The sequence below is a fragment of the Dermacentor andersoni genome, chromosome 9 (genome assembly GCF_023375885.2).
Source record: "Dermacentor andersoni chromosome 9, qqDerAnde1_hic_scaffold, whole genome shotgun sequence".
Lineage (NCBI taxonomy): Eukaryota > Metazoa > Arthropoda > Arachnida > Ixodida > Ixodidae > Dermacentor > Dermacentor andersoni.
In genome coordinates, this window is record NC_092822.1 from 30,032,482 (window position 1) to 30,043,369 (window position 10,888).

General features: G+C 45.7%; 1 protein-coding gene across 1 annotated transcript in view; it reads left to right on the forward strand.

Annotated features, from left to right (window-relative positions):
* Positions 1 to 10,515, forward strand: part of LOC126527516 (uncharacterized) — a 108,511-nt gene extending 97,996 nt beyond the window's left edge. The window contains exons 5-9 of the mRNA XM_055068707.1: positions 778 to 1,254; positions 2,707 to 3,012; positions 4,261 to 4,599; positions 6,813 to 7,172; positions 8,457 to 10,515. Of these exons, the coding sequence (XP_054924682.1) occupies positions 778 to 1,254; positions 2,707 to 3,012; positions 4,261 to 4,599; positions 6,813 to 7,172; positions 8,457 to 8,680 (1,706 nt within the window). The 3' untranslated portion in view covers positions 8,681 to 10,515. The remainder of the gene's footprint in view (positions 1 to 777; positions 1,255 to 2,706; positions 3,013 to 4,260; positions 4,600 to 6,812; positions 7,173 to 8,456) is intronic.
* Positions 10,516 to 10,888: the final 373 nt, after the last annotated feature.

A 10,888-nucleotide genomic window follows, 5' to 3' on the forward strand; every position in this document is an offset into this window, starting at 1 on the left:
GCAATTGCACTGAGCTCGCATGGGTGAATGAGCTGGTTTAACGCATTGGCTGCGCTACTTGGCGAGTGCTGCTGTGTCGGCTGTGAGATGGAGAAGCGTCTTTTTGATGTACTGCACAACAACAAAAAAATCGTCTATCTATCTATATCTATCTATCTATATCTATCTATATCTATCTATCTATATCTATCTATCTATATCTATCTATCTATATCTATCTATCTATCTATATCTATCTATCTATCTATATCTATCTATATCTATCTATCTATCTATCTATCTATATCTATATATCTATCTAAGATAGATAGAGATAGATAGATATAGATATAGATAGATATAGAGATAGATAGATATAGATATAGATAGATATAGATATAGATAGATATAGATATAGATGGATATAGATATAGATAGATATAGATAGATAGATATAGATATAGATAGATATAGATATAGATATAGATAGATATAGATAGATAGATATAGATAGATAGATAGATAGTTCAAATAGCCGGAAATAAACGCAATGACACTAAACTACTTTGTCGAGAGGAAAAAATAATTTAAAACTCGTTAGGCTGTTATATCTATGAAATAAACATAGGCACCATACCTTCTTGTTATAATCCCGCTGTAACTTGCAGTCAAATATTTAATGGGTGTTCTCTTTGACGTGGATCACGCTGCACTTCGTAGTACAGTTAATGACGCTGACGGTGTGGGCAGATGGGTGGCACTAACATCAGTTGCAATCCGCTTTTGTCTCCTCTGCAGTGGCACCAACGGCAGTTACCATCTGGAGCTGGCCCGCGCAGCAGACTGACGCCCCTTCAGGGTGGATCGGCCTGCCCGGCACAGCTATACAGCGCGAGCCACCGAATAAAACCGCCGCAGCGGATACGGCCATCGGCTCCAGCATTCCATTGTCCTCGGACGCCAAGGTGGCAAAAAGTGACGCTGGTGCGCCTGCGTCGTTTGGTTCGCCTTCCCAACGCTTCCCCGCGAAGCCCAGGAGCTTCGAGTGCGAAGCCACTGGTAGCCGACCGGCGGCAAACGTCACGTGGTTTATGGACGGCACGGCAGTAGACCCGGCTTTCAGCCGAAGCGTGACCGAGGGCAACGTGACCACGAGCATGCTTCTGCTGCCGGCGTCGGCCCAGTCGGGCAGGCTGCTCGAGTGCCGCGCCATCAACGGCAACCTGCCCGAGAGCCGAGGCGTGCTCAGCCGTTTCCTCAAAGTGGACATGTCGCGTAAGTGGAACGCCCAAGGGAAAGGTCTCTTGGAACACAGCAGTGTCCTGAATATACGTGAAAAAGCGCTCAAATTAACGCGCCATCAGAGAGAAGGAGCACTGCTGCGAACGCGTGTATAGCGGTTTACCAAGCCCCGAAATGTCGGAGACGTAGGCGGCAGCAGTATGGTGGTGATGAAAATTATGATATGTATTGGAATCCCCTGCGAAAGAGTGCTCAAGCTAAGGCGTATTATGCATCCATGCATAGAAATATATCACTTTGTCTATCTCGCCATCATCCTTCCTTTCTTCTCTAAAACCTCCATCTATACATTGCAAAGTTCTCTATATGCTTGTAACGATACGAATTCTATCAATCTCGTTCCTAATTTTTCTCTTGTGCCAATACTCTAAACGTCTTTTGCTTATCTCGACTGACGAACAGTTAATGCTTCCATCAACTTTGAATCGCATCTCTTCGAGAAGGTGGACGTCCCCTACGGGTCTTGTTTGAAGAATACCTTAACATTCCACTACGATGTGCTGAGGCGTTTTGGGACTAGAAGTAGCAACACTGAAGGCACCACCTTGTGCCACTTTCTTCAACCACAACGCATGAGAACCTTCTTTTTTCTTGCTGTTTTGCATAATTGCTCTCACAGAAAGGAAAGAAACCTTACCGGTACAAGATAAAGAGTCTGTTCCACTGATATTTTCTCTTGGGCCTCGTCAGGGACACCATAGGCAACCGTCTACGCCATCACCACGATTGACTGGCAGGAACATTGGCTGGTGCACTTAGATTGAGATTTGCATTCAAAAGGTCCTAGGTGGGCGAAAATTTCCAATTCCCATCCGCCACGTCTGGGACAATAAACCACATCATTTTATATTCTATAAATTCTGGACTGGAATATTACGTGCAGAGAGAGAGAGAAGAATGGGAAAAGTCAGGAAGGTTAAGGGAGAACTCGCTTTCCTACTTTACACTGGGGAACGGAGGAGAGAGAGCAAAACTACGAAATTGAGACTGTACTGAGGAAAACCAGATTAATTATGATCATGTGGGGTTCCTTGACATGCACCGAAAGCTCGGCATGCGAGCGTTTTGTCATCCCGCTCCCATCGAAATGCGACCGGCGCGAGCGGGATGGAATCTGCGAGTTCACGCTCATCAGCGCATCACCACATTCGCTGAGCTATGAGGGCGAGCCATAATTTCGAACTTACATAATTCCATACTTATTTCCGACTAGCATGGGACATCGAGAAAAACGGACATCGCCCTCCTTCACGTTTACACTTTCTCGTGTTTCTTTTTTGTTGCACCTGCGATTCTTCCGAAGAAGTGGTACATTACCAGTTTGCTGGTATCGCTTCGAAATTCAATGCTATATATATATATCAATCACCCAACGAGATTGCATCAACCAACGTACTTCCACTGACCAAACGAAATGTAATGCAGACAAGACGGAGGTGAGTATTAGGCTTGGTGCGGGCCTCAACGCGAGCCGCATCGTCGAAGGTGCGGACGTGTACATGGAGTGCTCGGTGCTTGCTGCCTCCAAGGTCACAGAGGTCACCTGGCGTCGCGACGGGACAGAAATCAAGGGGTTCGCCAGCGGCGAAGGGTCGTCGGACGCTCTGGTCACCTCGCGCTACCTGGTCATCCGAGGGGTGACCGTCGACCAGACCGGAAGGTACACCTGCACGGCCAACACTGATGACGGAGAGAGCGTGGAGAGCGCCCCGCTGGAGGTCCGCGTCAGACGTGAGTGCGCAGAGGTTTTGAGCCCGCATGCTTAAAACCTCGGGGCTGGTATTCACTCTCGCGTAAACTAAGGTTCGCTGTGGGCCATTGCCAAGGCATCTGCCTCATTCATCGCGCCCGTTGTCTCGAATGATGTTTGGTTACCGAGTGATTCGTCACTTTTTACCGGCATCGCTAAGCGGCGCTTCACGCGCTTCACATGGAAACTGACAAAGCAACACAAAACGAAAAACGTTTTTGTTATGTCGTGCTGATACGATCTTGCTGTGTTTGCTGTATCAGGTATATGAACAATTTGACCCTTTCGCTTAGTTGGCCCGAAGAATATCGAAGGCGTAATTTGCCCATGGAAGTTTTAAGTTTCATTTTTTTTCTCTTTCATTTTAGCAATTTAGTTTTCGTCCACTTAAACCTTACTGGCCAGAATTTACTGTTTATACAACTAGCTACATGCAGAACTGCCTTGTAGGAGGGACTCTAACTTCTTCAAGTGAAGTATTTCGCTTTTGTATCGGGCCTTGTATTTTTTAACGTCAAATAAAAACACTTACTCGCGTGTGGCACGCACCCCAGCACTGGCCAGTGGGAAAAGGCTGCGACCTAAGACAAGTACTGTGATAATGGGTGTCCAGGTCAATTTTCGCAAAAGAATGCCTGCCTCATGCGGCCTCTGCTCCACCTACATGCGTACAGTGCGCCCAAGCGATCTAGAAAAGTTAAGTGCAACACCCGCACAAGCGCTTCGTGTCAAGGGAGTGCCTTTACCGAATGTGCACATTTGTGGTTTTTCAAGGCCAAAGCACGTTGCAGGAACTTTGCGTTCGAACCTTTGTTCCATGCGATTCCACAGCTTTGCTTCGGGACAGTGATGACAAGTCCCAAGATACTACGGAAGCTTATGTGTAAATAAACATTATCATAAATGCGTAAGCCTGATGTCCATGATACTACTAGATAGCGAAATAATGCATTTCGAACGCAGGTGGTTATTGTTCGTGGTGTGCAGCTGTAAAGGGGCGTGGAGCCTGCCTAAAGCAGATGACTGTCCTTGTATAAAGGTTGTTTCCTCGAAAAAGAAAAAAAGAAAGAATGTAAACGAGCGGTTGTCAGCCAATGCTTGCTTGTTTGTCGTTTTTGTGTCCTTGTAGTTTAGTTTGCGCTGCGATATGAAAAGCGAATGCGGATCAACCAGCCAAGTTCAACGCATTTTTAAGCCTAACATCTTTCACTGACTGTGTCTCACTGCAGACGCGCCACGGTGCGGCGTACGACGCGAAACGCTCCTATCGGCGCGGCTCAACGAGCCACTGAACGTGACCTGCGACGTGAGCGCGGATCCCAGCGAAGGACTGCGCTTCTTCTGGATCGCCGAGGACGACACAGGGAAGAGGCGTCACGTGACGCGGAGAGAGGGCGCCACCGGAGCCGAGCAGGCGGACTTCGAAGACCGGCCACCGGAAGTGCAGGACTCGAACCGACTCGAAGTGCTCGTCGACCCACACTTGTTTCACACGACGCTCCTCTGCTGGGCGAGGAATAGCGTGGGAACGCAGCGAGAGCCTTGCAGACACCGGTTCCAGTTAAGGCGTAAGATTTTGTTCGATTGAATCGAATCAATCTCTACTCAACATCTTCGATGTTTGCCAATTAGGCATCATGTGTCGGGCAAGGAGGCAGTCTCTCAGCTGCTAGTCACTGCATGCCTAAAGATATGTATTTAACCTGATAGACTGGGAAGGATTGGGTGCGATGCTCAAAGGGCAACACCTCAGCTACCTGCGAGTGGAAGATGACATTGTAGTGCTGAACAGCACTCTAAGCGCATTGCAACAGATGAATGAGGACGTTAACCGACAAATCTATAACAGGCATGAAAAAAAAAAAACATCTGAACTGGTAAGGTAATGTTAATAGGCTGGTACGAGAATAGGAATTTGAAATTGATAGTCATTGTCCGGATCCCAAAAGCTGTGGAACAATACACCGGATGTTTTATTTCAAGTTCACAGAATCTTTAAGAAATCACCCGTTGCATTTAGCACAAATCTACTCATTGAGCTGGAATTCTGAAAGAGGTATAGATTATTTACACTGAAAATAAATACGCATAATTGGTTGAATAACAAAGTTTCGCTAAATAAATTTTAAACTAACTGCTTTGACGCACAGATTGCAATACGCGAATCGAAGCCGGCGATTTCGCAAGGCACATCCCTTGGAACGAATTTCGAAACTAGCACCAGTTTCGAGATAAGCGCACTCATGTGCAGTAAAAATACGCTATTGTTTGGTTTAATTTTTTGCCCAAACGCGTTTTTATGCGTTAAAGCTCGAAAGTTACTGGAACACCAATGCATTTCGTTCCAAACCTGCACATGTCGTAACTATTAACATCCTCAGGATCAGTTCGAAGTGGATATGTCTTTAAAAGTCACCAGATGCAACTTCTAAATTGCAATACGCAGCGTAATATAATAAGCGTAAATGTTAATTAACCACAACTAGTTAATTAATCAGATATTCGCTTTCATTTGTTTATCTTGCAGATAACGTCTACAGCTGAAATTACTGTACCTGAAGAAATAGAATTATCTAGCCTACGGAGCTGTAACATGGGGGGCAGAAAAAAAAAAGCTTCGGCAGGTAAAGCTCACGCTCCGACACATGGATAAGGGTAGCGCTATGATTGGTGTGGATTGGAAAGCAAACTGGAGTAGTTGATTTTAAATTTACAGAAGTTCGGCAAGTCATATAATGTTCAGAAGAGCTAGCCAGTGGTTTAATAGCACGACAGAATGGACGCCAAGCAAATGGCCAGTGCAGGCGAGAACGGCAGGTTATTAAGCGGCGATATGAAAACAGAATATCAGCTGGGATTATAGGAGTGGGCAAAATAAAGCAAGTGTATGCAAGAACACGGTTTGGTGAGTGCCACGCGTACTGCTGTGGACATAGGATAGCATGGTGCCAATGATGACAACATCATGATGACATGGTGATGGTATCCTCCATGTTGTGGCAAAATAGAGACTAAAAGTGTCCTTCTTGGTACAACATGGAAGATGTCGTCATCATCAGCATCATCCTGTCCTAGTCCACAACAGTATGCGTAGCACTCCCCAAACAATTTGCCAATGTTTGTTTTCAACAAACAAAGCTAGATCAGTAGATACTTCAGTTCGAGTGACAGAATTCTGGCTATGGGTGATGGCTTGATAACGCAGTGAAAGTGCCGTATAAGGACAGGCCCTTAACAATGACGGACCGTTGAAGCTGGCACACCATTACCTCACGCGATGTTTTAGCATTTCAAAACTTCGCCTCAACATTGGGTGATTCCTTAGCAATGACGAACAATGGCACTGCAATCATTGGGGACGAACAAGCACGCAGTAGGTTCTAGGAGCTGTTTCACTCGCGGAAATACGCAAAAATGTCGCGAAAGTCGTGATATCTCACCTGCGTTAGTGACCCCGCGCTCTTTGTGCAGCAAAGTTCGAGATAGCTTTCCTACGACCACAGGACTATTTTTCTACTTTTCTGGCTGCTTTCATGCCTGCGACTGCATTTGCAGAAAAACGAGAACAGAATATTGAAAAAGAACAATATTATACAGCCGCTTAGTACTTACGTAATATATAGCTTCGCACTTCCTTGTTGGGGATTATAGTGTCGAGTGAGGTGTCACGAGTTAAGCTCAGCCCCATTTCTGGTGCAAAAAAGAAAGCATCCCACAGTGATAAAGATTTTTGCGTGCCGTTCTGATAAGCAATCTACCGTTGCATCTACCCATGTCGCAGGCGAGCGAGCGTCCAGCCTTGAATGCGTGGTGGGTAACTACACGGATACGTCATTCTCAGTCACGTGTGCGTCGCGCCGACGCGGTCATGCCAGGAGCGGCGGCGACGACCACGGAGCGGCGAAGGCCCGGTTGCGCATCGAGCTGTTCGATGCGACGGCGGGTAACCGGTCGGTGCGGGGCTTCTGGGTCGCGACCCAGTCTGGCAGCGCAACCGGCGCCGGCGGTGAGCCGCAGTTCCTGACGGGTCTCAAACCGGCCACGGACTACCTGGTGGTGGCGCGGCTAGAACCGGAAGCGAACGTGTTCGCCACTTACGTCAGGACCCTGGCGCCTGCCCAGACTGTCAGAGAACGGGAAGGTATGCGAGATCAATTAATCATTTGCCTAACAAAAATATTTTGTGGGAACAGATAAAAATTCAATTATGGAGTACTGGCGCGAAAAAAAAGAGGGTGACAACGTGAGACAGACAGAAGAACGAATAATGGCAGCGAGTTGATCTTCAACAAAAAAAAAAACTACCTGCCCTTCCACTCTATGAGCGAGGACGACCAGGGAAGCTGTGTATGTGGGCACCTTAATGGTGAACTACACCTCCACCCCGGGTCGACCCGACATTGTACTATCTCGGGGATCGGCCCACGTATGGGGAGTGCTTAAAACCTGCTTTACCTCCACTGACGGTTGGCCCGGCATTGCACTATCTTTGGGATCGGGCCACGTATTAAAAAAATTTGGCCAGATTCTAGCCATAGACAGATTCGATGTAAAAATGAAATCTATTTTGCTACCCTACACTCGGGTTCGGTGATCACAGCGGCAGTCATCGCCTGTGGGGATGTTGGTAATGCCACAGTGGGGAATTTTAGCACAGAGCGAAGAATGCAAATCACTAAGGGCAATAATAACAGTTTAAGCAGCACTTAGTAAATTAGTAAATGCGCAATAGAACATTTGCTGCACAAAAAGACAGTTAACAGTACAGTCAACGATTGTTAAAAAAAAGAGAAATGTCCTCAACCATTATAGCACACATATTATATATGCACACATTTAGTTACCTCGGGAAGTTGTAAGGCAACGTTTGAAAAACATAACTCCCTCTATTGTGATAGCATTCACTAATGGGCAGTGCTTGTGTTAAAAAGTTCCTGCGTGCGTTCGAATCTTTAGAACTACAGGCATCCGGTTATTTATCTTGCGCTGGGAGAGGCATAATGTGTTACGGTAATAAAAGGCAATAGTCGACGTAGCATTGCAGTACAAGTTGTAGATAGAACATAATCTCTAAGACGTCTGGCCGTTGAATTCGCTCGAGAAGTTTAACAGATAATCATAAAAGCCTAAAGTTTTTCGCAGTGATTGCAGCGTCCTAGTGGTGGCGCCAGTTCTAATTGTCCATTTGTCAATTCCCTATAAAACATTTTTGAGGAGTGACACCGTCGAGTTCGGTCGTGAAGATCATGCGAGAATCCTGAAAACCTATATTGCTCGTTATGACGTGAGTAATGTGAAACAAAACAAGCAAGTGATTTTGGCTAGTGCCAACTACAGTTCCCATTGCCTGTTTTTCTTGCCACAGTGCTCGGAAATCATAACCGGCTGCGCCAATTCACTAATCTTCACTGGACATTCTGTGCAGAGCGCGCCTCGACGGCCGAAAGCACGACCAGGGTGCCTCCCATGATGACTACGATCGCCGTCATCGTTTGCATCGTTGCGACCGCCACGTTAGGCCTAGCAGCCACCTGCACGGCGCTGTGGTTCAAGCACCACAGGAGACGATCGCGACTGCTGAGAGCCGCCGCGGCTCGAAAGCACGCCGAACACAAGGCGTACCTCGCCGCAGACGCTTCGTGCAGCTGATACTGCGGACACAAGCGGAACGCGTTCGCCATGAGCACTCTCATAGTTTCCTCACATTCACTGTGTTCGCACCTTCATGTCCTTACCAACAGTGTCGCTCACGATGAAACATCGCAAGAACGATACGTGCCTTCACTTTCAAATGTGTGCTTTATCACCCTTCTCGACACTGTGCGTCGTTAGATGCGTTAAAGGGAAGCTTTACCTCAAGCGCCTCAATCTAAATACAGTAAAACCTCGATATAACGAAGTTGAAGGGAGAGCCAGAGTTACTTCGTTATTTACCTTATTGCATGGACTGTGCCAGGAGTCTCTATAATGATTTGAATAAAAATTTTACGTGCTTCGATCGTCAGGTGCATTATTTCGTTATATCCGGTTTCGTTATAACAAAAAATTAAATTATGGAGTTTTGCGTGCCGAAACCACTTTCAGATTATGCGGCACGCCGTAGTGGAGGACTCCGGAAATGTCGACCGCCTGGGTTTCCTTAACGTGCTCCTAAATCTAAGTACATGGGTGTTTTCGCATTTCGTCCCCATCGAAATGCGGCCGCCGTGACCGGGACTCAATCCCGCGACCTCGTGCTTGGCAGGCCAACACCATAGCCAGTGAGCAACCACGGCGCGTTCGTTATAACGAGGGTTCCCTGTACATGGGGACGGAGAAATCTTTTTTCTCGGTAAACACTACGTGTATTTTGATGAGGTTTGTTGCATTTATGTGTTAGACGCATACATATTGACTGCTTGGAGTGAAATTTCATCTGGGTTATTGTTTATACGAAAAATTTTGAATACTGCAAAATAAAAAAAAATCATAGATCTGCACTATTAGATTTAGCGCTCCAAATCATCAATAAAAATATATCAGAGTTCTGACAACTGAGCCCATTTCAGACGTCTAAGATGAACAAAATCACTGTATTGTGCAACACTCTACAGTATATACCACTAATTGCCGGTAGAGATTTTTAAAAACCATCATAAGCATGGCAACAACTTCACGTAAACTGCAAACCTATGTAACAAATCTGTCCGCTTTTGATGTTCCTTCAAATAAAGTGTGGAGCAGTGCGATATGTGTATTTAGTGCAGAGTTGTGGATTTGTAAATATGTCTCCTTGAGTTTTGTTTCCTACCATACTTCAGCACTTTTTATTAAAAGTCTTCACACCTCGAATCAATGTTATGCTGCAAACAGCATAACTACCAATTTCTACTTCATTTCAACAAATTTCTTTCGAATCAATTATACGGTTGTCTAGGGAAATAACTCCGGCATTTAGCAAACATGTTAATACGGAAATAGTTTTGTCCGAGGTAAAATTTGGTCTAGCAGACCTTTTAAGCATGGCCATAAATTAACAACGATTAAAAAATATAATGCAGCAAAACAAAATAAATATACATCTCTATTTGCATTCACACGAAGAGTCAAGTTCATCATCTTACACCCAGAACTTTAATTGTCCAAGAGATTTACGAATACTTTGTCATAATTTTATTATCTGAATTTTTCGTTGTAAATTTGCCATTTCGTTTCCGCATCCCAAGGTTGCACATCCCAGCCAATTGCACCAAGTTAACCACACATTTCTTTTATCTGTACAAACACGGAGTTCATTTCCTTCGGGTGTGACAAAATATTGCATTTATCCATTGCGAAAGAATTCGCTATCCTACTTTTCGAATTTGCAATTAAATTTTCTGCCATTGAGTCTATACATAGTTCCTGGCTGTATACTTTAAGGCTATATTTATCCAAGTCATTGTGGTTAATGCACTTTGTATATATATGTTTCTGAATAAAATGACTTCGCTCACCACGTAGAATTTTTCTAGACTGCCCATTTGTACGACGTCGCGCGGTTCAACCAGAAGTGGCTATATGTAAAATGCGACGGCCACGCCATTTCTTAGCGCAGATGTGAACAGCCGCGTTTGCATAGCGTGCCGAACTCAGTCACGAAGTGGCGAGAACACTTACCGACCGCAACGCCGACGAACACTGAGACGTTACCGAAGCGTATACTGGCGAGGCTGCATAGCCGTTTCTGGCGCGGCTAGGGTCATTGAAGCCCTTGTGTCGGTAGACTGGCACACCGCGGGGACGGGATGCTAAGTGAACCTAACATGTTCGCGCGCCGTTTACGCGACCCGCTCTAGGCGCAGCCTTCGCCTCGTACGGATAACTATTTCCCGCAGA